The sequence below is a fragment of the Danio rerio genome, chromosome 25, assembly GCF_049306965.1.
Source record: "Danio rerio strain Tuebingen ecotype United States chromosome 25, GRCz12tu, whole genome shotgun sequence".
Lineage (NCBI taxonomy): Eukaryota > Metazoa > Chordata > Actinopteri > Cypriniformes > Danionidae > Danio > Danio rerio.
The window spans coordinates 5,678,709-5,705,744 of NC_133200.1; the positions used below are offsets into that span (position 1 = coordinate 5,678,709).

Genomic DNA, 27,036 nt, shown 5'->3' on the forward strand with positions numbered 1-27,036 from the left:
TAACTTTAACCTGCGGTGCATGGCGATTTTGATTAATCATTTTCACTAGAAACAGAATGTCAATCTTTTACCCCATGCTTTCAGTGCTGTGCTTGTTTTCTGCAGGTGGGAATGACCAACAGCGACTATCTGGCTGCTTTCTTCCACGTTCTTTTACCTGTTGCATATGAGGTACAAGAGAAACTATTTTATTATTTATTACTATTTTATTACAAAACAGACACTTTACCTGCCATTTAAATGAGTCACTTTTGTTCACTCAAAATAAAATAAAAATCTTATTAATTGTGATCTACCAGAACAATTAAACGAGCTTTTTAAATATGTTACTTTATGCATGGACTAATGAAATGAACGATAATAAATTTTATATTGTTTCCGAGCTACTAGACACTTTCTGTTTTTAACATGTAAACATGCTGTTGTTATTATAAGATTCATTTAGCTAATATTTTAGTACATCAAAAGTTGTTTAACTTGGTGTCATTGACTAAAATGATTATGCAAGGGAGACTTGATCATGCAAAAAGCTGGTCATTCAACACATGCATCTTTTTTTCCCAAATAAAAGGATTGTCTACTTGTGATCGAATTGATGAAATTGCTTTATTGCTTTTTTTTTATTACTAAAAACCAATCTATTGCACTTTTTTTTCTCTCAGTTTGATCCTGAGCTGGTTATTGTCAGCGCTGGTTTTGATTCAGCCATCGGGGACCCAGAAGTAAGAAAAAATTTACATCTGTATTAAAAATAAGAATTTATTATCTGTAATATTTAAAGCTTCTATTTCACTCTATGATTATGCATAATCAAAATCCATGATTACCATCTGGAAATTACAACCACAAAAACACACGCAGCAAAATAACATTAATTACTGAAACACATCCTTTCAAATGAATGTAATTTTTTTCATCATTACGTACACCATTTAAAAAAAAAACAGACTGTTTTTGACTGTTTGGCATCATCTTGTGACTGAATAATGCGCAGGTTAGTGTATACTCCATCAGCTGTTTTCACAAAACAGAAATTAGACACAACATTTTTCTGAGCAATAATAGTTTAATAATTCTTTAATTCAACGCAAAGCTGACAGAAACTGAAACAGCGGATGGAGTATACACTAACCTGCGCATTATTCAGTCACAAGACGTCGTCAAAACAGTAAAAAATGCGAACCTAACAGAAACAAACACAACTGATAAATTATACGCTAACCTGCACCTTATTCTGTAACAAGATGGCGCCAAATAGTCAAAACCGCAAAGCTGACAGAAACAAAAACACCTGATGGAGTGTACACCAACCTGCACATTATTCAGAACAGCTGATGGAGTATACACTAAACTGCACAATATTCAGACACAAGATGGTGAAAAACTGTCAGAAGCACAAAGCTGACAGGATCAAAAACAGCTGATGGAGTATACACTAACCTGAGCATTATTCAGACACAAGACGGCGCCAAACAGTCAAAAACGCAACGCTGACAGAAACGAAAACTGCTGATGGAGTATACACTATCCTGAGCATTATTCAGACAAAAGATGGAGCCAAACAGTAAAAATACTAAGCTGACAGAAACTAAACTGGCTTAATAAAATATATAATGACCTACGTATTTTTCTTTCACAAGTTGACGGTCAAAGTGATTGGGAGTTCTCGAATGAGCCGTTGTTACTTCAGAATGACATACCTTAGAATGTTGCGACTGACCAATCAGAATCAAGTATTCCAGACAGCCCTGTAAAAATCTGTGATAACCACCAGGATGTACTTTATCCCTTCCTTAACAGTTTTGTTTTGTGTTGTGTTTTAGGGTGAAATGTGTGCTCTTCCTGAGATCTTTGCACACCTCACTCATCTGCTGATGCCTTTGGCTGCAGGAAAAATGTGTGTCGTTCTGGAGGTCAGTTGGCTTTTTCACACTTTCAGATTTCTATTTTAAAATTCTAATTTTTTAAGTTTTCATTTTATTTCATTTCTTCTGGTTTTGCTAGGGAGGATACAACCTGACCTCTCTTGGCCAGTCAGTTTGCCAAACCGTCCATAGTCTCCTCGGAGATCCAACACCACGAATTTCAGGACTCGGCACCGCATGTGATAGGTGAAATGAGCTGTCAATCATGCAGAGAGTGCCGTTTATTAGTTCAAGTGCACAGATAGCTCCACCCACTGTGAGCTCTTATTGGTCTAGAAACTTGCCCTGCAATTTATTAAACATCACCTATGTGATGTTGTGATTTAGTTTAAAAGTGTACAAATGTTTGTTGCAAAGCTGGAGTAATATTTGATCATGTGATCTCGACAGTGCGCTGGAATCGATACAAAATGTTCGCAATGTGCAGTCGTCATACTGGAGCGGTTTTAAACACTTGGGTTAGTTTTTATTTACCTACTTTTACTTAAATTGTTGTTTTACTTTCACTTTAGTATTATTTATATACTATTATAGTTTCTGTAAAAATTTGGAAGTCAGTTTGATATTATTCGTAGCGATACCTATTTTCAAGAACAAACACCTAAATTAGTCATCAAATTAGTTTTCATTTTTATTTTAATATATGACAAATAATTACATTTCATATTTGTCTCATTCTTTAAAAAGCTCAATCTGAAACAAACCCCAAACGTCCCAGACTGGACGCAACGAACAGAGGACCAAAAGAGTCTTCAGAACCTGCATCAGAGAGCAATCCAAAGAAGACGGCGCAGGATATAGTGTGGCCCGAGCCTTTAAAAAGGACGCCTGCATCTGTGCGCACAGTGGTAGCGCCTCCTCCTGGTGTGGAGCTCACACTGCCGAAGAACTGCCAACATTCGGGGGACGTTTCCGAAAGTACTGCTAAAGAAGTACAACGCATTCGGTTAGTAAAATCAGACCAGAAAAACATTCACTCTTTTAGGCCACACTATTATTGAGTGCCATTAGGTCAGACTAATGTAATGAAAAGTAATTCCTTACTTTACTTTTTAAACGGAAAGTAACTAGTTTAATTAGATTTAGATTACTTTTCTTTAATGTAATAAAAAGTAATCTCATCCTTTGCGTTTCCAGCAGAAAGGTAACTAGGTATCTTATTTTGATTACTTTTCTGTAATATAATGAAAAGTAATCCCTTTATTTTTGCAGCGGAAAAGTAACTAGTTACTTTAATAAGTTTACTTTTCTGTAATGTAATGAAAAGTAATCCCTTCCTTTACTTTTTCAACAGAAGGGTAACTAGGGACTTTATTTAGATTACTTGTCTATAATGTAATGAAAAGTAATCCCTTTGCATTTTCACCCAGAAAAGTAACTAGTTTAATTAGATTACTTTTCTGTAATGTAATGAAAAGTAATCCCTCTCTTATTCAGCAGAAAGGTAACTAGATACTTTAATTAGATTTAGATTACTTTTCTGTAATGTAATAAAAAGTAATCCCTTCCTTTACTTTTTCAGCAGAAAGTTAACTAGGGACTTTATTTGGATTTAGATTACTTTTCTGTAATGTAATGAAAAGTAATCTCTTTACTTATTCAGCGGAAAAGTAACTAGTTACTTTAATAAGATTACTTTTCTGTAATGTAATGAAAAGTAATCCCTTCCTTTACTTTTTCAACAGAAAAGTAACTAGGGACTTTATTTAGATTACTTTTTTATAATGTACTGAAAAGTAATCCCTTTGCGTTTTCACCCAGAAATGTTACTAGTTTATTTAGATTACTTTTCTGTAATGTAATGAAAAGTAATCCCTCTCTTTACTTTTTCAGCAGAAAGGTAACTAGATACTTTTATTAGATTTAGATTACTTTTCTGTAATGTAATGAAAAGTAATCCCTTCCTTTACTTTTCTCAGCAGAACTTAGGTACTTTAATTAGATTACTTTCTGCTGAAATAGTGAAGTAAGGGATTACTTTTAATTTTGGGTTATTTAATTAGAGTCTCTCATAATCTACTTGTCTTGAACACTAAATAAATTCAACAGTTTTGTATAAATCATTTCAGAGAAGCAGGGTAATTGTATTGTTTTGTTATACAAATATTTTTAGCACATTAATTCTATTTTTCAACTAAAGGAAGTTACATTTATCAAGACAATAGCATATGTTTAAGAAACAATGAATTGAGTGAGGAATTAGTTCATGACAATTTATAGTATAATTCAGAGTAGGTTTTGTGTGTTTGTGCGTGTTTGATTGTTTGATATAGTGCTTAACTTTTTATATTAAAGGCCCTGATTGAAAATGGAAAGAATTAAAACATTTGTTTTGACTGCATTAAACTTTCTAAAGATTTGATGTAGGTATTAACTAAATTACTTTTCAGACAAAGTACTTAGAAAAGTAATTTAAATACATTTTTACTCATGTTGTATGTAATTAATTACTTTTTTGAAGTAACTTACCCAATAATAATTCTATTTTTTATGTCTATAGGGATAAACATTTCCACGACTTAACAGACCAAAACATCCTCCGGTCTCTTGGAAATATTATTTCAGTTCTTGACCGAATGATGAGGAGTGACGAGGTGAGGAAGTGAAAACACTGATCTGCTGGGGATTTTTTGTGTGCGTGTAGTGTTTGCTAACAGACTGTAACTCTTTATCAGGTGTGTAACGGATGTGTTGTGGTGTCAGATTTGAGTGTTTCTGTTCAGTGTGCTCTTCAACACGCACTAACTGAACCTGCTGAACGGTAAAACACTTCTCAGACTAACACAAGATTCTCTCAGTTAATCTATTCTGTGGGATTGAACACAGCTCTTGTGTGTTTGATGAAGGGTGCTGGTTGTTTATGTTGGAGATGGAGAGTTCCCTGTCAAAACTAATGATGGGTGAGCAATATTTGTTTTATTTTTAGTTTATATATATTTGTGTATATTTAAGAGTTTTCGTTTTCAATCAAACATTCATTTATTAATTTTCCCTCGGCTTAGTCCCTTTATTTATCAAGGGTTACTGCAGCAGAATGAACCGCTAACTTATCCAGCAAATGTTTTACACAGCGGATTCCCTTCCAGCGGCAACCCAGTACTAGAAAACATCCATACACTCTCATTCACACTTGTACACCAAGATTATTAAAGTTAACGAAAACGAACGAAAAAACGAAAACTAAAATGTAAAATAATTGTTTTCAACTGAAATAAAAATAAAAACGAGAGTTTTAGAAAAAAAACTCGAACTAACTGAAACTAATGTGTACATTCAAAACTAACTGAAACTATCTAAAATTATAGCAAAAACCTGCTTCGTTTTCATATTTGTGAATGTATTAAATGCATAATCTTACTGTAAGCCGTTTAGAAGCACGTTTGACTCGTCTGGCGCCTCAGAGTTTGTAGTCCTGTTGCCATTGGCCAGATCGAGCTGGTTCTCCTGCAGTCACCCTCGCTGTTGCTCCTGCGACAAAAACAACGCGTGGACATGACAGTAGCACAATGACAGCCTTAAATACAGACACTTTAAACTATTACTTTAACACATTTGTGCCCAATAATAGGTTTTATTTCTGTATCGCGATCACGAACAAATCTTTTTAACCGGATCTTCTAAGTGAACCGGTTGAACTAGTTCACCAAATCGAACTGAATCATTTGAAACGATTCGTGTCTCCAGTAAGCACTCATCCACAAACTACTTACTTTTTAACAAGCCTAATACCCCCCTCTGACTCTAAATAATCCAATATATACTGTTATTCAGTTATTAGAACAGTAACGTTACATTGAGAAGCGGTGAACCGATAATACTGCGCATGCGTGATTCAGTGAATCGAACATAAACAGTACATGACAGCCTGCAGTGTGACTGAACTAAACTTGAACAACTGCAGCGCAGGTGAACCAAGGGCTTAAATGAGAGGATCTGGTAAAAAAAAAAACGTTCAGACAATTGTAATGCAATTTAAATAAGTGAATCATGCTTCAGTTGAGTTGCAAAACTTTACTGTAAGACATTTTTCAGATCATGGTGATGTTTTAACTGACTGAAAATACTATTGCTGACTACATAATGTTGAGTCCTAACATCCCCGTTAAAAATCGAATAAAAACTAAACTAAAACGATGTCATTTCAAAATATAGAAACTAATAAAAACTAGTAAATCTGCCTCGAATTTAAACTGAATTTGAAAACAATAAAGTCAAAACGAAATAGAAGCTAAAACTAATGAAAAATCCACAACTATTATAACCTGGTTGTACACTACAGCCAATTTAGTTTATTCAATTCACCTACATGTGTTTGGACTGTGGAGGAAACCAGAGCACCCGGAAGAAACCCACACGAACACGTGAAGAATGTGCAAACTCCACACAGAAATACCAACTGACCCAGACGGTGCTCGAACCGCTGACCTTCTTGCTGTGAGGCGACAATGCTAACCACTGAGCCACCATGCCGCCCCTATAATTTGTATAATGATTTAAATTAAATTCAGTTATATAGATTTTTAAAAATAACTTGCTTAATAATATTGTCCCTCTTTCACTGTAATCCAGTAAACTATCAAATATTTAGACATTTATTTAATAGTAACCTGACCGTCATTCCTTTGACCTCTTCAGAAAGGTGTTCCTAGTCCAGATCTGCACTAAAGAAACTGAAGATAAGTGCGTGAACCGTCTCTCCTTGTGTCTTAGAGAGGTGTGTGATCAAACCTGATATTATATCTAATAAACATTTATTTTCATTTAGTTGTGTGTTTTTTAATAAAGCCACTTCCTCTTCCTCCTTGTGTCCAGGGTGAGAGTTTGACTGCAGGTTTCATGCAGGCTCTTCTGGGCCTGATTCTGCCAGTGGCGTATGAGTTTAACCCGGCTCTGGTGCTTGGGATTGTGGGAGAAACTGCGGCAAAGACAGGGCTAATGACAGTCTGGGGTCACATGACCTGCCTAATTCAAGGCCTGGCCAAAGGACGGACGCTCACACTACTGCAGGTCACATTTAGGGTTTATTAATGTTTTTGTTGTTGTTATTATCATTGTTTATTTTATATATTTTTTCTATTATTATATATTTTAATAATAAATATTATTATTTTAAAGTAGCCACAAAACATTTATTTATTTATCCCTTAAATAAATATTCATATTTTAAATGCATTAATAATATTTTAAGTATAACTGATTATTAATTAATTCATTCATTTTCTTTTCGGCTTAGTCCCTTTATTATTCAGGGGTCGCCAAACTGATTATTTTAAAACATTATTAATTTGAGTTTTTTTTTATTTGTTATAAATTTCATTTACCTTTTATATTGATTTGTTTAAAATTGTATTATTTATTTATTTATTCATTTATTTATTTATCCCTTCATTAATATTTTAAATGCATTAATTTATGTTAATGAACTAATTTAACAACGTACAATACATTTGAGCTTTTGTTCATTTGTCATCAATTAGTTTATCTTTATATTAATTTGTTTAAAATGGATCTGTTTTTCTGCTTTACTTTAAAGGTTCACGAAACCCTGGAGTACTTTTTTTTGAGATGTTAACAGATTTGTGTGTGTTGAGCATCAGTTAGGACAATGTTAGCACCTATCAGCTTTAATTGTGGGAAAACTGGATAATTTTGAGCCTTTATCAGCTAATTTCAGCCTCCGGGGTTTAAATTGATTTTTGGGGCGGGATCAAAATCAGTGATGTAGCGCAAAACTGCAAGTGCAAAGATGACGCATCGGTTTCTCATTATTATTCATAGCGGAGTTTTCTTATCCTATGAGAAGAGCCGGCTTCTTAATTATTCATGACTGTGCGAGCTTTCCGAAGGCAAGGTAGACCTGCCAGTGCCAAGCTGTGAGACACGTTGATGACTGGGTGATAAAGCTTCCACAGACCCACGGCACACAGTATTTGGCTGATCATGAAGGGTAGTATGTGTTCGTTTCCATGATCCACGGGGTTTGTTGCATGTTTTTCCCCGCGATGCTGTCAGGGCCGATACAGCAAAGCTGTGTTTGTGCTGCAAGCATTTTTGTCAGAACAGCAGTACGAGAATTGGAGAAGGGCGGACGTTGTCTTTTATCAGGAGTTCGTTCGCATTTAGACACATCGTCGTGCTGCTGTGTCTAATCCTCCAGATTACCAGCAGGGCTAATGGGTAAAACAGACAGGGCAAGAGAGCTGCTGCACTGAGTCTGCATTCAGACCCGGGAATTGAGGAAAAAGTCCTCATGTAGTGTTTATATGAACACGATTTTCTTTTTAATGACATAAAATTGTGGTTGTGTGTATATGAAATTACAAACAACAAGTGTAGCAGGGCATTCAATTACTGTTTATTTCTTTGCATTTTAACTTTGTAAACTATAAAATCATGGGTGCGCTCCCGGTTTGTCTAATTTTGTGAGCCCACTGACAACAGTCAGTTCGCTCAGTTGTTCAACAGTTGTTCGCTCCCCTACTCCTCCCGTGCTGACCACACCCGCTACACACCCATTATCATGCATCTTTTGAAAAAATTCTGAGGTAGACCTGAACCGAAAGTGGGGGGTGTCATGACACTTTTAATATGGAGAATATTCCTTCTATCGGTTGCCGTGGCTTTTATTTTGAACACGGTTTAAATCACTCGCTCCTGCCCTCAATCTGGCAACCTGCCCTTACGTTTGTTTTGATTCAGGATTGCAATACCAAGTTCAACCACTGGGTGTCAAACTTACATACTGCACCTTTGAAGTAAAGCAGAAAAACAGATCCATTTTAAACAAATTAATATAAAGATAAACTAATTTATAACAAATGAACAAAAACTCAAACGTATTATATGCTGTTAAATTAGTTCATTGAAATAAATGAATGGATTTAAAATATTAATGAAGGGATAAATAAATAAATCATAACATTTTAAACAAATCAATATAAAGATAAACTACTTTATAACAAATAAAGAAAATAACTTAAATTAATAATGTTTAAAGTTAATCAGTTTGGTGACCCCTGACTAAGCCGAAAATAAAATGAAGGAATGAATAATTCATATTTTCTGAATGTCCATACATTCATTTTAAGCTCTGTTTCAATATTTTTTATTTTTTTTTTTACTTTTCAAGTAATTTTTTTTTTTAACATTTATTTATTTAAATGTTATTCATTTGTATTTTATTAATGTCTTTAATTGTTTAATTTAATTTGTTGCATTTTATTTTTTTCAATTCAATTCAGCTTTATTTGTATAGCGCTTTTACAATGTAGATTGTTGTAAAGCAGCTTCACATGTAAGATTCTAGTAATTTGAAACGGTCTAGTTCAGTTTTCAGTGTTTAAGTTCAGTTTAGCTCAGTTGAGTGTGGTTTAATAATCACTACTTCGAGTCCAAACACTGAAGAGCAATTCCATCGATGCGCAGCTTTACAGATCCCGAACCATGCAAGCCAGTGATGACAGCAGCGAGAAAAAACGTCACCAATTGACGAAAGTAAAGAATTTAAAAAACCCAAGCGAAACCAGGCTCAGTTGCGCATGACGATTTCTCCACTGGCCAAGCGTCTTGTGCAGAGCTGTAGTCAAGGTGCCGGAGGCTGGAAGCTGGACCTCAGCGAAGACTCATCATCTCTCCACTCCTTCATGACCACCACAGCAGCTGCTCAGGATACGGCCTGGTCCAGGATATGGAAACCTTGGGATCATCTCGTCGCTGGTCTTGGATCGAATCACTGGCGCTGCATAGTCTGAGGTCCTCGGGATGAGTGTCCCCAGGTGGAAATAGAGAATAAAGAGAATAATTAGCTTGGCTGCTGTTCATAGTGTATATAAACGAGAAACAGAAACCTGCGTGGAGCACATTCATGTATCACACCGCTAAGTGATGCACTGAGTGTATGCTTTACTAAACAGATAAGTCTCAAACCTAGTTTTGAATTAGGAGCGTGTGTCTGGTCCTCGGACATTATCAGGAAGGCTAATCCAGAGTTTAGGAGCCATAAATGAGAAGACTTGACCTCCTTTACTCGACTTTGCTATTCTAGGTACTACAAGGAGCCCTGAGTTTTGAGATCTTAAAGAGCGAGTTAGATTGTAGTGAGACAGAAAGTTGGTTAGATAAACAGGAGCTAGATTATTTAAAGCTTTATAGTTAAGAAGCAATATTTTTAATTCCATACGAAACTTAAAAGGCAGCCAGTGTAAGGAGGATAAAATTGGGACTGTGATCCTCTTTATGAGGGTTTTGCCCAGTATTACAAACTTGTATAAAATGCTGTTATTAAACCACAACATCTGCCTGTATTCAGGGCTATGATAAAGATCTGCTGGAGCTCACAGTCTCTGCTCTCTCTGGGGCCTCTATCAGTCCCCTCGGACCCCTGAGGGCCCTAAAACCTGAGGATGTTGAGATGATGGAGAAGCAGAGACAGAGGCTGCAGGAACGCTGGGGTTTACTGCGCTGCACAGGTCAGAGATAACAATATATGGGGCACTTTTAGGAAAAATGCATCAGATATGTTCACATATGCTTAAATACAGAATGTATGGCTTACTTTACTGCTGCATGATTAATACCTGCATGTGTTTGTGCAGTTTCAGAGAGCTGGTGAAGCCGAGGGACACATTCACTGAGCTGTTCTGGAAAAGCAGCAGTTTTTTGTAATTTTGTACGACATTAAAGATGAATCAATACATTTTTAATCATTCATGAGATGTGTGTGTTTGTTTGTCTGTGTGTGTGCGCGCGTGTGTGCGTATATGTGTATGTATGTATGTACGTATGTACGTATGCACGCGTGTGTGTATGTAAGTATGCATGCGTGTGGGTGTGTGTGTATGCATGTATTGTATGTATGTATGGATGCATGCATGCATGCATGTGTGTGTATGTATTCACGTATGTGTGTGTGTGTGTGTGTGTGTGTGTGTGTGTGTGTGTGTGTGTGTGTGTTTGAGAATGTAAATGCGTATGTATGTATGTGTGTGTATGTATGTATGTATGTTTGTGTGTGTGTATGAATCTATGTATGTGTGTGTAAATATGCATGCATGCATGTATGTGTGTGTGTGTGTGAGTGTGTATGTATGCAGATATGTATTCATGTGTCTGTGTGTATGCATGTATACATGTGTGTGCATGTATTTGTGGGTGTGTGTGTATGATTCTATGTATGTGTGTGTGTATGTATTAATGTGGGTGTGGAGTGTGAGTTGGCCTCCAAAATCTCCATTTGAGCATATAAACAAATGATAAATGTTTTATACTTCAAATTATGAATTATGAAAATCCCTTCCCATATATGATTGAATAAAGGAAACAATGCAAACAGGTTTATTATGCTCCGCTTTAGACGACAGCTCTAGCTGGACGGTTGTTTTTGGTTTCTTCCACATCTGATAGCAAGGGTGTGTCTGAAATGGCCAGAGATGACGTCTGCTGCTGCACTTCTGCAGATGTGACTATGACTGGCTCTCTACATATATCTGGACTGACATTTTTAGCATACTTCCTTTTTCGTTTACTGCTACACAACATTAAATCTCTGTTGATCCTAGAAAGCGGTGAGTAATCACAGTTACATTCTCCTAGTCTTTCTGAACCTTTGTTATTCATTAGTAGACACTGTCAAGAATTTTTTGTTTACAGGTTGTATAATATGACACTCAAACCCACTTTTACTGGTGTATTACCATTTCTCACCGGGTGTACAAGTTTTGTCCACAAGATGGCGCTACATGTCTTTAAATTACAATTGAACGTCATTCTATTTTTTATTACCATGAAAGGTAAACATTAGGTGTGAATGATTGGAGCACTTTTTGAATGTTGTTGATCGATATATAACTTCTAAAATGTAATATACGGGTTTTATACGCTTGTTTATTTATGTTTTCTCAACGACGAGACAGCGTTTATTAATGAACATCACAAAGTAATGTAGACGTATTCAAATTAGCCCAAAGGCTAGTTTTATGCTAGTAGTTGTCGTTGCAATAGTTCTAAAAACCTACATAAAAAAAATCCCATGTTATAAACAAAACTCAAAAAGGTACATCATGAATTCACATAGTTCAAACTTTGTCTGCTGAAAGTTGCGACTCCTACATGGGAAAGTAGCATAAACCATGCTAGTTTTTTATCATTATTATTTATTTAAAAATAATAATTTTTATATTTTGTAATAATTATAACTCAACGAAGGCTATCTTTCTGAAGTAAGATATATATATATATATATATATATATATATATATATATATATATATATATATATATATATATATATATATATATATACTTAAACTAATTAAGTTAAAATAAATTTAATTAATTATATTAAACTAAAGGCTAAACAAACAAGAAAGCATTAAAATGTAAACATAAATGAATAAATATATAAATTAAAATGCAGACACTGGGCAGTGAAGCTCTGGACTGGAGAATACAGCAGACCGGGGAGCGCAGCTGAAGACCAGGCGTTGTTGGTACAGAAAAAGCAAAAACAAATCCAACAGAGAATCCAGTTTCAGAGATCCACAGCAGACACAAGTCAAAATAGGCAGTGAACAAGATATATATATAGAGAGAGAGAGAGTTTCACCGACAAAAAAAATCGAAGCTGTGCTGTTATTAAACGGTGAAATGCCACGATATTATGTTTTTTAAAGCTTTTTTTTCCCGCAAAACGTATTTAATCTATCTAATTTATTGAAATGTGTTTTGTATCCTAAAAATGTAACGCTTTTGAGCAGTTTGAACATCCTGCTTTTATTCCTCTTGCGGTTTTCATCTGCCACACATTTAATTTCTTATTAGTCTATATACATTAACTTTAAATAAATAAACATGAAATACTTATTTATTTTATTTTTTTTACTATAAAACAGTTAAAAAGCCTTTCAGTAAACTGATGATTACTCAGCGCTGAGAAGAGCAACGTGCATCACGTGACATCTCCGCCTATTTTCATCATCAACCGACGCAGTATATCCGACATTAAAAATGATACTACATGAATTTAATAAGTGTTCGTTTGCAAATACGCAGTAATTAATCAAAAAGGTAAAATTAGTATTTTCCCCGTCACATCTGACCAACCAAAGAACACTTTCGGACCACAGCGCCCCGCCCCCTAAAGACAATGCTAATTTCTATTCTTCACACATGTTTCTGTTTCTGGGACTGAAGCCGCGGCGGGGCAGAGATGGCCACAAACACGACGAGATCCACCGGACAGCCGGCCAAGACAAAGAAGGATGAGTCGCTGCTGGGGAAGCTGGGAGGGACATTAGTTCGCAAGAAGAAGATAAAAGAAGGTGATGTTTTAGAGCATATCCAAGCTTTCTGGCTTAAGAAATGAGAAAACCTTGTACTTAAAAGAGCACGTGACGTCATGCTTTGATTTTTATCGCTGTCCATGGTGCTGCACTTGATCAATAACCATATCATAAAGCTTTGAGATGTTTAGTCATTTATTTATCTAAATATGTATGCAAGTAATATTTATTATAAATAAGACGTACATTACTATTATAATAATTGTGTAATTCTAATTTTAGAAGCACTGTCTGATGTACTGTTGCCATATCAGTGTTATTTATGTCAGTTATGTTGTTGTTGTTGTAGTCTGGGATAGAAATAGCCAGGTCAGGAGCTCAAGGTTATTCAGATAATAATGAAGTGCCATGCATTGTGTTTTTTTATTTTTAGTAATATATTTATTTCTCATTTAAACCCAACAAGTTAAAAGTCTTCATATATGCTTTTTAGATTTGCTATTTTGAGTTTTAGATCATCAAACACACCCCTCCATCCTCCATTTGTGTGAACAGCTGCATAGTTTAAGAGTGTGTGTGTGTGTGTGTGTGTGTGTGTGTGTGTGTGTGTGTGTGTGTGTGTGTGTGTGTGTGTGTTTGTCCCCCCTGTCTTTGTCTTTCATTGAGGAACAGAGATGTGAGGCTGTTTTGAGGTTGATTTTATACTGTTGTAACCTTCAGACAGTCACACACTAGTGCTACAGTGTGCTAAAGGCTTTTTACAGTCTCTTTGTTTAGGAAAATGACCATTTGAGGGTTCTTAAAGAGTCTTTAAACCTGTGTTTACCTGAACAGAAAGCGATGTCCTCTTAATATTGCCTCCCAAATGAAGCGCAATGCACACTATGTAGCTGACTTACAATATATATTATGATAATATATTGTTGTCTCATTGTAAATTACTATATTTGGTGGAAATTATTGGTCTAATCCAGGGGTCACCAATCTCGGTCCTGGAGGGCCGGTGTCCCTTCAGGGTTTAGCTCCAACTTGCCTCAACACACCTGCCTGGATGTTTCAAGTATACCAAGTGAGACCTTGATTAGCTTGTTCAGGTGTGTTTGATTAGGGTTGGAGCTAAAACCTGCCGGACAACGGACCTTCATTAACAAGTTTGGCATAAGCAACTGGGCTCTTCTGGGTGGTTTTTAGGGTGTTGCTAGGGTCTTGCTGTCGACGTTGACGTTCCACATGATTGGTTGGGTTGGGGTGTTCTTATTAACTTTTAGTATGTTTTAAAGGTGTTTAGGATGGTTTTTAGGGTGTTGCCATGTTGTTTTTGTTGGTTGCTAAGGGTGTTTTCTCTGATTTTAAGGTGTTGCTAGGTAGTTTTTGTCGGTTGCTGGGGTGTTTTCACAGATTCTAGGGTGTTGCTAGGATGTTTTTTTGTCGCCTTGCTGTAGTTTTTGTTTTAATGGTTGTCATGTGTGTTGCTACAGAAATTTGGATAGTTGTTAGGTTGTTTTTGCTTATTCCCAGCGTGTTGCTAAGGGTGTTTTGGTGGGTAGTTACTATATTGCTCATTGTAAAGGTGTTTTGGGTTGTTTGTCAGGGTGTTGCTGAGGAATTATTTCTGATTTTATGTTGCTAAGAAGTTTTAAGTTGTTAAGGGTGGTTTTTAGGGTGTTGTTGTTAAGTTGTTTTAACTGGTTGCTAGGGTGTTTTCACTGATTTTAGGGTGTTGCTAGGATGTTTTTTGTCTCGTTGCTTTAGTTTTTGTTTGACTGGTTGTCAAGTGTGTTGCTACAGTAATTTGGACAGTTGTTAGGTTGTTTTTGCTTGTTGCTAGGGTGTAATGGCTGATAGTTACTGCATTGCTGGTTGTAAAGGTGTTCTGGGTTGTTGTCAAGGTGTTGCTAGGGTATTCTTGCTGGTTTTATGTCGCTAAGATGTTTTTAAGCTGTTAAGGGTGGTTTTTAGAGTGTTGTTAAGTTTTTCTGACTGATTGCTAGGGTGTTTTCACAGATTTTAGGGTGTTGCTAGGATTTTTGTCTCACTGCTATAGTTTTCGTTTGAATGGTTGTCAAGTGTGTTGCTACAGTAATTTGGATAGTTGTTAAGTCGTTTTTGCTTATTTCTAGGGGGTTACTAGAGTGTTATGGCTGGTAGTTACTGTATTGCCAAATGTAAACTTCCGACCAATGTGATATGGTGGTCTGTATTGTCAGTGTTGCTAGGCTGATTGTTAGGATATTGTTGTGATGTTTTTGGAATATTTTACATTTTTCAGGTTGTTGCTAATGTGTTCTAAGGGATTACTAATGTGTTCTGGGTGGTTGTTAGAATGTTGCTAGGGTGTTATGACAGGTTTTTTTTTTTACTGTTGCTGAGATGATTTGAATAGTTGTAGTGAGGATGTTCTGGACAGTTGTTAGGTTGTTGCTTTGGTGTTATGACAGGTTGTAGGGTCTTGCTGAAATGTTTTTAGTAGTTATGATGATGTTCCAAACAGTTGTTAGTGTTTCTATTGTGTTATGACAGGTTGTAGGGTGTTGCTGAGATGTTTTGAATAGTTGTGACGGTGTTCTGGACAGTTGTTAGGGTGTTGCTAGGGTGTTATGACAAGTTGTATGGAGTTGCTGAGAATTTTTTAATAGTTGTGAGGGTGTTCTGGGCTGTAGTTAGGGTGTTGCTATGGTGTTATGACAGGTTTTATAGTGTTGCTGTGATGTTTTGAAGAGCTGTAAGGGTGTTCTGGCTAGTTGTTAGGGTGTAGCTGAGATGTTTGGATAGATTTCTGTAGTCTTTTGCAATAGATTTTAGGGTGTTGCTAGGGTTTTAGGTTGAAAGGTTTTTGCTAAAATGTTTTGACTAATTTCTATGGTGTTTCGGATAGGTGTGAGTGTTGCTAGAGCTGTTATTATTATTGTATTTGAATGGTTGTTGCTAAGGTATTTTGGCTGGTTGCTAAGATGTGCCTCTGGCTGGATGGCGTGTAATTACAACCCTGCTAAAAAATCCAGCTTAAACCAGCCTAAGCTGGTTGGCTGGTTTTAGTTGGTTGACCAGCGTAGTTTTAGAGGGGTTTGGCCATTTCCAGGCTGGTTTCCAGTTATTTCCAGCCTGGTCTTAGCTGGTCAGGCTGGAATATGACCAGCTAAAACCAACTAAAACCAGCTTGACCAGCCTGGTTTAAGCTGGACATAGCTGGTTTTGGCTGGGCGCCCAGCCTGATTAGGCTGGTCAAGCTGGTTTTAGCTGGTCATCTCCCAGCCTGACCAGCTAAGACCAGGCTGGAAATGGCTGGAAACCAGCCTGGAAATGGCTAAAACCAGCCTGGTCAACCAGCTAAATCCAGCCAACCAGCTTAGGCTGGTTTAAGCTGGATTTTTCAGCAGGGAACTTTTCTGATTTTTGTGGTTGTAGACATGGTTTTCAAATTCTAGGATTCTTACTGATGCAAGTCTGTGGAAAGTCTGCCTGTATGCTGGTCAAGATTCTCATAGCCCAGTGATGTTTTGAGAGTAATAGATGAGTAAGTACAGCGTCTATAGTGCCACCCAGTGGACATTTGCTAGAAATAGGGGATTTTGGCATTTTGCATTGATTGACAGCAGCTCCGACACAGCAGATCCACACATTTCCCTTTCTGCTCTGCTGAAGCTGATATCAGAAAACATTGTGTCGTGTGTGTGTGTGTGTGTGTCTCAGGATGCTGAGCTAGATATTACATATCGTGGCAGTGACAGATACTGGAAGATCTAGCTGTTGTGCTATTATTTAAGAGTCCTCAGACGTATTCAAACCTTTGAAGATCATGGAGTCCAGTAAGTTTCACTCTCGTCTGCTGTGTTTGTCCATTGACCATCATTGATGTGTGTTTGGGTTTGAGTTGCGATGAAGTGTCTGAATGGAGGTCTTACTGTAAATAGCTTTCATCAGGAAGTTTAGTTTGTCATCATGGGTAGTTTTTTAGCTCTAAAAACACATTTCAGCTGCAGTGTTGATAGACCAATTGTGATGATGGAATAGGGGTTTATGAACCTAAATGTAATGGTCAAGGTATGAAGTATTTTTCCTTTTGTAATACTGTAGCTTGGCTCTGTATCCCCAGACTGAATGCTAATTAAATCTTATTTTGAGTGACTAATTAAAGGGGATAGTTGACTAAAAATTGTACATTTTGCCATCGTCGCTTACTATTTTAGTTTCTGTTTTCTGTTGAACAATAATATATTTTGAAATGCTGGAAACTAATAGCCATTGACTTCAATAGTATTTGTTTTCAGTGGCTACTGAATTTGTATTTTATTTTTAGCTTTCTTCAAAATATATACACTACCTGATAAAAATCTAGTCGTCGATCCTTCTAGTTGATAATTTGGAAGAGTGGCAGAAGTCGATTTTTCCAATGAATCATCTGTTGAATACTGCATGAATATTGCAGAAGACCTACTGGAACCGCATGGACCCAAGATTCTCACTGAAATCAGTCAAGTTTGGTGAAGGAAAAATCATGGTTTGGTGTGACATTTGTGCTGGCCGTTACATTACAAACTACAGGAGAGGGTCAATTCTTCAGCAGGATAGTGCTCCTTCTCATACTTCAGCCTCCACATCAAAGTTCCTGAAAGCAAAGAAGGTCAAGGAGCTCCAGAATTGGCCAGCCCAGTCACCAGAAATGAACATTATTGAGCATGTCTGGGGTAAGATGGAGGAGGAGGCATTTAAGATTAATTAAAGAATCTTGATGAACTCTGGGAGTCCTGCAGGAACGCTTTCTTTGCCATTCCAGATGTCTTTATTAATCAGTGATTTGAGTCGTTGCAGAGATGTATGGATGCAGTCCTCCAAGCTCATGATGGAGTCAGACACGATATTCAGTCTGTCTCCACTGCAGCATGACTTTATATTCTATACTGGACATTATTTCTTCTAAGAGACGAGACTTTTGTCTAAGCAAAGTCAGACCGTACTGTCCTAATAAAAGAATTATAAATCAAGACATGATCATATTTTATTTTGGTAAAATAAGCTTAATTTAGATGACTTGTTCCTAAAACTTGGATAGGTGGAAGACTTTTGTCAGGTAGTGTACATATTTTTCAACAGAATAAAGAAACTTGTTATGGGTGAATGATCTTAACTGTAATAATTCATACATTTTTCACTTTCATTAGATTTTGATAGGCTATATGGAATAATCAAAACAGATGCAATGTAAATTATATTTTTTGTGATTTTGCTATTTCATTATTTCAAAATAATAGCATAACAAAGAAAGTATGGCGGTACAGATATTTAAGTAGCAAAGAAATACAAACAGTAAATAATACTACTGAGTTTTTAAAAGAAACACAACATACATTTAATATTTTTTACAGTCATATTAATATTTCATATTTTACATTACTGAAAGGCGCAGTCGAATAGTGTGATAATACGATTTAGTTTAATTGTGTTAATAATGACAAAGAATGCATTAACCATATGCATATTTAGCTTTTGGGTTAACAATTGTTTAAAAATAGCCATTAAAAAACATCATCAACAACTTATTTGAATATTTAGCAACATGCATTTCTTCTTTAAAGCCAATACAGTAGACTCGTTCCTGTACTGTTTGATTTGATTGACTTGACAGTATATAATCCAGAGCCTGATGACTATACGGCCCACACGGAATCTGCGATTGCCGACTTCCGCAGATTTTTAGCCCATCATTAATTCTGTTTATTTACTCGAGTAAATGTGTGTAAATCTAAATTTATTCAGTTTTTAAATTAATTGCAGTAATATTATTGACCAATATGAAAATGTTCATCTGATTTGTGTTCAATGCAGTTTGTACATTAATATTTTCTGTCTTTTAGTAGAGATATTATATGAGAGACTTGCTTTGTTTACCAAATAAAGTGAATCTAATTGGATTTGCATTTTAAACTTTAAATAAATAAAAGTTATAATTAATAAATAAAAAGATATAATTATTTATTTCACATATTAAGGTTTTAGTTATGATACTTCCAAAATTAATCTGCAGAAATCCGCTGATTTTTCACTAAACTTCTCCGCAGAAATAGCAAAAACGTCCGCAGATTCCGTCTGGCCCTACTGTAGACTGACAGTGAGTGTATAATATTGGGCTCTAACTGTGGCAGACCTCTCTGACAGCTGACCTCCGTGTTGCTCATTCCCGCTCCAGCCTCCCAACGATCCCACAAATAAGTGCTGCTATATTTAAGAGCAGCTCCATTCCTCTGTTATTTTTGTCGGCTTTGTAATAAATAACTTTCCCCTGCAGACGTGTACACACTGCTGGCAAACACTGGAGTGAGTGTGTGTGTGGATTTCTCAGAGTGTGCGTTCTGCTAATTGATTTGAACATGAGAAATAAGCTTCCAGAGATCGATGGCTTCAGAAAAAAAAATTTATATTTTTTTACATTTATTAGCAACCCAGGCTCATTCTAAAAATGTACCGCTATATTTAGTTGAAGTCAGAATTATTAGCCCCCCTGTTTATTTTTTTCCCCAATTTCTGTTAAACGGAGAGCAGATTTTCTCAACACATTTCTAATCATAATAGTTTTAATAACTCATCTCTAATAACTGATTTATTTTATCTTTGCCATGATGACAGTAAATCATATTTGACTTGATAAATATCAAGACACTTCTATACAGCTTAAAGTGACATTTAAAGGCTTAACTAGGTTAATTAAATTAACTAGACAGGTTAGAGTAATTAGGCAAGTTATTATATAACGATGGTTTCTTCTGTAGACTATCGAAAAATAATATAGCTTAAAAAGGTTAATAATTTTGACCTTAAAATGATGTTTAAAAAATTAAAAACTGCTTTTCTTCTAGCCGAAATAAAGCGAATAAGACTTTCTCCAGAAGAAAAAAATATTATCAGACATACTGTGAACATTTCCTTGCTCTGTTAAACATCATTTAGAAATATTAAAAAAAATAATAAATCAAAAGGGGGGCTAATAATTCTGACTTCAACTGTATTATTTCTGAAGACAGCAAAATACGGCCCGGGAGCTACTTTTTTGTAGTTTGTATTCGCAAATCCACTAGAGGCCGCTGTGTGTGGTCTTTAAGATCTTAAATTTCTCTCGTGCCATTCGTGCCTGCTGTTCTCATGCAAATCCACCAGAGGCCGCTGTCGACTGACTGACTTTCTAACTACATTTACATTTTACATTTAGTCATTTAGCAGACGCTTTTATCCAAATGAGGACAAGGAAGCAATTTACACAACTATAAGAGCAACAATGAATAAGTGCTATAGGCAAGTTTCAGGTCTGTAAAGTCTAAGAAGGAAAGTATTAGTAATTTATTTATTTTTGGGTACAGTTAGTGGTATATCCAGAGAGGCAATTGCAGATTAGGAAGTGGAGACTGACTTTCTGAACTGACCGATCACACTTGCCTACTCCCGTTTTTCCCGGGAGTATTTCAGACCCAACTCCCGGAATTCCACCCCCCCCCCCCCCACCACCACCACTCATCAGCTTATTGGTACAGTCCGGCCAGCTTTTTGGCACCAAACCTAAGGTGCAACCATCTCCATACCCGCTCTTCAGTTCGTGCACTCAGTGTTTTAAAAAGCAATCCAGAAAGAGAAAATCCCTGATTTCTATCACGCAGATTTTACCACATTCTTACCCTGTTATTTTCTTGTTCATTTTATTTTTTGGCTTCTGATTTTGTCTTACCTGCTTTCTGGAAGCATTCTTCACCGGACTCGAACCCGTCATTGTGGTCAACTCCGCTCTTTATCTCAAGTCTGCCGATGTACATAGCGAGCTAACTCGACAAACTGCTAACATCGGTAGAGGTAAGCGGTCAGCTGCTAAACGTTAAAAGGAACGGCGTCATATTGCCCCGTATCGTTCGTTTTAAAGATGAAATGCAGCCATACGTAGCCCTGGTTACATAATTCGCAATCTCCAGACTAGAGATGCGCGGATGGGTTATTATTTCATCCGCAACCGCATCACAAAACTCATCATCCGTCCGCCATCCATCCGCACTAACATTTTTGACCAAATTTTAAAACCGCACCCGCCCGCCATCTGCTGACTGAGCTCTTTATTTGAATGGCTTATTCCTTTTTATCATTAAATTAATGTTTCTTTATTGATTATTAGAAAATAGAGAATGACTTTAATTTCATGCAGTTAATCCAAACGTGCAAGTCAAATCCAGCATTGACGCTTTGAAGTGACGCTAAACAATACGAGGACGTGTCTTTTCACTTGATTCGATTCCTCGGTCCTTGAGTCTTTTCCTTGCGTCCTTCCCTCGCATCCTATAGGGGTGGAAAGACGAGGAAAGAAAGCAAGGAAAGGAAACGAGGATACACAAATAAGAAATCAGAAGCACCCTATAAATCTCTCAGAATATCAGCAGTGAACTCCGTCTCCAATTGGCGCACAGGGACAAAAATAAATAAATAGCCTTAATTAAACGCACTGTACTGTACAATTTTTTAATTATTATTGTAGCCTAATAGAAAACGCATTTTGACACATCATTTCAACATTCAGACGAGAGCGCCTGGCCTCTAATGCGCCCTGCTGCACTGAAGGAGCGCTCGCTCGCAGCACTTGTTGCTGGAATGCATAGAATTCTCTTGGCAAGATGCTGTAGACGTGGGAATGACTGCCTTGTTTCTCCCAAAAGGAAAGTAGATTTTCCTCTGCTGATCCGTCTATACGGAAGTTTGTAGATGAAGACTTCTGTACTTCATCCAGAATTAGTGTATCCGATTCCTCCTCTCATTCTGTGAAGTCAGTCCTAGGCTTTTTCGTTGGTGCGCCAGCTATGTGTACCAAAACAGTACAACCGCCCACCACCCGCCCGAATTTAATTAAAATATTATTTTTCGTCACGTCATCCGCCCGATCCGCGGCTGTAACCGCCATCCGCGCATCTCTACTCCAGACACATATATAGGGCTACGTTTTCAGAATGAGCCTATGTTGTTTATAAGCTTATTCGTTAGATTTAGGCTGCATTTACACTTCAGATCTTGATGGTCAATTCAGATTTTGTGACTATCCGATTTTGTTTGTTCTTGAAGGCACAAGGACAGAAAAAAAGAGCGGGCGCTGACTGACAGCTGATAATAAAAACACGTTCTCTTTTCAGGGTTTCATTGTTTTATTTTAATTTTGACAAGTTGTTTTGTTGTAGTTTGTGACCGAAAAGTTCCTATTTGGCTGATGCGGTCCAGGGCTGTTGTGATTGGTTCCTCATCGTGAAGTGTGATGTCACAGTTTGCGCTCTCCTACTCATTGAAACAGGAGCAGCGAGGGTGGAGGATCAGAGGGACAGAAATAACACGTGATGACGACTGCTATAGCCACACTGGCGGCCTCACACACACACACACACACACACACTCTCACTCACTGCAGGGACATTAGCATTAGGATTCAGCGGTGTTTAACAGGACATGGCTGGACTACTATGTGGAACCAAGAAAAGAAAGCAAGGTAGACTTTACACTGTTTGGTGCACTGCAGACATGCGTTGTTGATTGGTTTGTGGAGCAGTTTAATATATCACAGTTAAAAATAATGCAAAGTTGTCAACATTATAAGATTTATGCAATATAAATTTGATGTAACGTAAAATATATATTATTAGTGAGCATGTATGCTTTTTAGAATGACACACTGAAACATTCATATGAAATATTATTGTGTTTATGGATTGGTTTGGTTATGGTCTGTGTGGTGCAAGAGGACTGGTACAGTTTGTTCACTGGTTAGCATTTAGTAAATGGCTTTTTAAATAGCGTGTTAGTGTAAAATATATGATGGAGTGATTTAATTGTATTTAATTTAATTACTTTAATTTAAATTTAATTATTTAATTTAATTTAATTACTCCTAATGTAAGTAAATTAAAAAAAAAATACACACATCGGATTAACATTATGGATATGTGACATCATGTGCAATGCATTTATTTCACTCTCTCTATATATATATTGAGTCATTAACATCATTATTACATATCATAGTATTTATTCTGTTTATTAGATTGAAACTGTTATTAATAATCAGTTAATGTTAAATAATGTTTGCAGTGTTAAAATGTTAATGTTTATGGTGTAAAATTACTATTAGGAAATGACAATGACAAACTATTAGGAGTTTATTAGCGTAAAACTAAAATTAGAATAATTATACAATTTTTATTATAACAATTACAGAATATAATTATTAAAATGATAGAATTATAATTATAAAATGACAGAATAATGATTAATAATTACAAATTAGTTTGTATTTTTTTTTTTACAAATATTTCTTTCAGCAATGCATGTATTTATTGGTGAAGGTCTGCTTTTTTTTCTTGCTAATACAACAATATTAGCATTGATTACTATAAATGGCAGGATTTGTAAGGGATTTTGTTTGAGCGTCAAAGGTTTGATGGTGGCCGGGAAGGGAAATGCACAATTATGATGAGAAGCAGAAGCGTAATCTTGCAGGAAATGCAGATTGGGCGCGAGATGTGCTGCAGATCTGTAGGGAGGATGAAGAATCGGCCCGCTGGGCTTTAAATGTTTATACGAGAGGTGGGGGGCTGAGAACATGAATGACTGATGGGTTTAGCTCGCAATGTACTTTTATAGACAACGTTTCTCACTTAAAATATAATAGCATGTCAAATACTAGTGAGCTATTTAAAATCTTGTCAATTGCTGGAATTAAGTCATGTCAAAAAATAAAATGATGGCAGTATATATGCTGAATTCAACTTTATTTCACTGAAGATTTCAATTTTGGTTTGGTTAGTTTGTATATTTCTGTATGTACTGTACACTACTGTTCAAAAGTTTGGGGCTAATAAGATTTTGTTTCGCCTTTATTTGATCAGACAAGCAGTAAAAACATGAACTGAACTACTGAAATGTGTTTAATACGTTATATAAAAGGTTTGTTTGGTAATGGCAGCTTTAAAGACGCCTCTCATATGGAGAATGAAGTCTCATGCATTGCTCAGGTGTGAGTTTCTCACAGACTTCAACAGAGTCATCTTGATGATTCTGTGGGTCTCGTCTGTCAAATTTGGTCTTTACCTTGTGTTTTCTATTGGATTCAGGTCAGGTGATTAGCTGGGCCATTCTACAGCTTGATTTTCTTTCTCTGAAAGCATTTGAGAGTCATTGTCTTGCTGAAATGTCCATCTTCATCCTCCTGCTAATGTAGATGTTGGACTGAAACAGCTGAAATTAATTTACACTGATGAAGGGCAGAGGGTTGCTAAAGAACCACTGATGGATTTCAGCTGCTGTCTGGGCTTTCACTGCCTTTCTACACCTCCCTTTCTTCATGTGTTCAATACTTTTCACCTGTGTCAATTCACTTCATTACACAGAACTTTGCATATATGGATTTCTTTGGTTGTTACCAACAATTTCAAGTCAGCAGCACCTTTAAAAATAAGTTTTCTGAGGAAAAATGGTGACATGTTTAATACTTTTTTCCTCCACTGTATATATGATTTAAAACATCATTTATTTTTTGTGATGCAAAGCTACAATTACTGCCTTATTAATCCAGACTTCAGCATCACTTCAGAAATCATTCTAATATTTAAAAAGATAAAAATCTTAATTATTATTATTATTTTTATTTTATATATATATATATATATATATATATATATATATATATATATATATATATATATATATATATATATGTGTGTGTGTGTGTGTGTGTGTGTGTGTGTGTGTGTGTGTGTGTGTATATATACTGTATATATATATACATACATATATATATATATATATATATATATATATATATATATATATATATATATATATATATCATTTTTTTTTTTTCATTTTTACCAATGCTAAAAAAAAAACAACAACAAATGTTCTGCAACATATTTTTGTGGATCTCTTTTAATCCTGACCAGAAAGTTTGAAAGCATTTATTGCAAAACTTATTTTAACAATCTAAAATAAAGTCTAAAGTGCAGGGCGCAAAAACATTAAGGGTGTATCTGAATCCGCTTTCGCTATCTTAAGGTTGGATCACATGGTCTAACAGGGATAAAGCTATGGTGTGTTTTGAGAATAAATCAATCAGAGTCTCATCTCCCATTACCTTCAAGAGTCAGTTACGTCATGCCATGGCGTATTTGCTATTTACATGGCGGACTTTGTAAGTGAACGCTTCACCAGTGAGAAAACAGTTAAACAGCATCTGCAGTAAGAGGATAAAGAATGAGCCTCCGTGTTGTACGCACAGAAATGCATAAGACTATACATGATAAATTTTGTTTGTTAAGTGCAAAGATTTGTTTCAAAACTATATATATTCTAAATTCAGTTCTAATTTCCAGCAAACAAATAAATGAGCAATAATAAAAAAATGTGCTCAAAAGCTGAGTTATATCCAAATACACATGCTGTGCCCCATATGGTCTAAAACCAGCTTGTTTTTAATAAAACATATATATATATATATATATATATATATATATATATATATATATATATATATATATATATATATATATATATATATATATATATATATATATGCAAATAATAAATAATAATAATACTAATAATAACATTATACAAAAGCTAATTGTCAAACTATTTTAGTTCAACGCTCCAACAACACCTTAACACACCTCTTTTCTAGACCAAAACACCCATGAGTCCACAAAGTGGCGCCAATGGATTTTCTATTTAAACAACGAGGCGGAAAACGGGATAACTAATGTTGCATTGGTCTGAAAATGGCAACATGTAGGGGCAAACAGGTCCTTCCTTATTGTGCCGGGTGTACGACAGGACCCTAAATGTTGTTATGCTTAAATTTGTTGCATCCCTGAATGTACGTGTTCATATCTTTGTAACAGTAGTATGTGTGTGTGTCAGTGTGGTGTGAAGCACACAGGAGGAACTATTTCTGTTATCGTCAGATACCCTACGCTTGGTTAGTCCCTGATAACTGTATTTCTGTCTTAGAGGAACTGAGACGGCTCTTTATAGGTCCAGACTCATAATAAATGAACGGTAATTTACTCACAGAGAGAAAGAGAGAGAGTCACTCATGAATCATCTGATGAACTGCTGCTGCACACTAATCAACTAATTGAAATGGCAATGAGCTTCTAGTATTGATTTGTGCACAGTAGTGACTGCAGGTTGGAGGAAAGTAGTGGAGTAAAAGTACCAATACTGCACTCAAATGTACTTAAAATAAAGTGAAAGTACACACTTTTAAATGACAATTTCTGAGAAAAGCTACTCAGTTACAGTCATTTGAGTATTTGTAGTTAGTAACTTTACACCACAGACTTCTATAGCATTATTCTTGTACATGTTACCAAACATATTCATCTTTATTCATCTTCTTTTATCTCTGTAGTGAGTGACCTCCAGGAAGAGGGCAAAAACGCCATCAACGCCCCTCTCCTGCACACCAGCCCGGAGCTGCTCCCTGAGGATACACTGCTCGGTAACGTTTATCGCTCCTTCTCCTTCATTAAAGAGCTCATATTATACATGAAATAGGGTCATATTTTGGTTGTAAGGGTCTCCAACAACAGTCTAATATGCATGCAGGTCAAAAAACACTTTCATGATCTTATAATCTGCATTTATTTTTACCTAATTATCCCAGCGACTCCCATATGAAGTGTTCAGTGATTCATTTGTTCCCAATTCCCTCCTTAGCGCGAAGCTAATCTGCGCTCATTGGACCAATGACAGCCTGTTGCGATTGGTCGATGCTGACTGCCTTCAGCACGAGACAGAGTGAAATGCCCAGCAGCTATTCAGCAATA

The 27,036-nt window shown here is 36.1% G+C and overlaps 2 protein-coding genes across 14 annotated transcripts in view; both read left to right on the forward strand.

Moving 5' to 3' along the window:
* The window catches only part of hdac10 (histone deacetylase 10), a 37,184-nt gene extending 26,550 nt beyond the window's left edge, over positions 1-10,634 (forward strand). For 9 of the 10 annotated variants that reach the window (XR_012399775.1, XR_012399777.1, XR_012399776.1 and 6 more), the window contains 13 exons: positions 106-171; positions 663-722; positions 1,824-1,913; positions 2,005-2,111; positions 2,316-2,383; positions 2,613-2,871; positions 4,426-4,519; positions 4,601-4,686; positions 4,772-4,825; positions 6,561-6,639; positions 6,738-6,932; positions 10,234-10,393; positions 10,520-10,632. Coding sequence is in view for 5 of the 10 variants with exons in the window: in XM_073941815.1 (XP_073797916.1) it covers positions 106-171; positions 663-722; positions 1,824-1,913; positions 2,005-2,111; positions 2,316-2,383; positions 2,613-2,871; positions 4,426-4,519; positions 4,601-4,686; positions 4,772-4,825; positions 6,561-6,639; positions 6,738-6,932; positions 10,234-10,393; positions 10,520-10,536 (1,335 nt within the window). In the remaining 5 variants the exon portion in view is untranslated. 10 annotated transcript variants of the gene reach the window in all.
* A 2,471-nt stretch (positions 10,635-13,105) lies between these two features.
* Positions 13,106-27,036, forward strand: part of parvb (parvin, beta) — a 30,735-nt gene continuing 16,804 nt past the window's right edge. The window contains exons 1-2 of one of the 4 annotated variants that reach the window (XR_012399771.1): positions 13,106-13,243; positions 26,619-26,708. Coding sequence is in view for 3 of the 4 variants with exons in the window: in NM_199726.1 (NP_956020.1) it covers positions 13,132-13,243; positions 26,619-26,708 (202 nt within the window). In the remaining variant the exon portion in view is untranslated. 4 annotated transcript variants of the gene reach the window in all.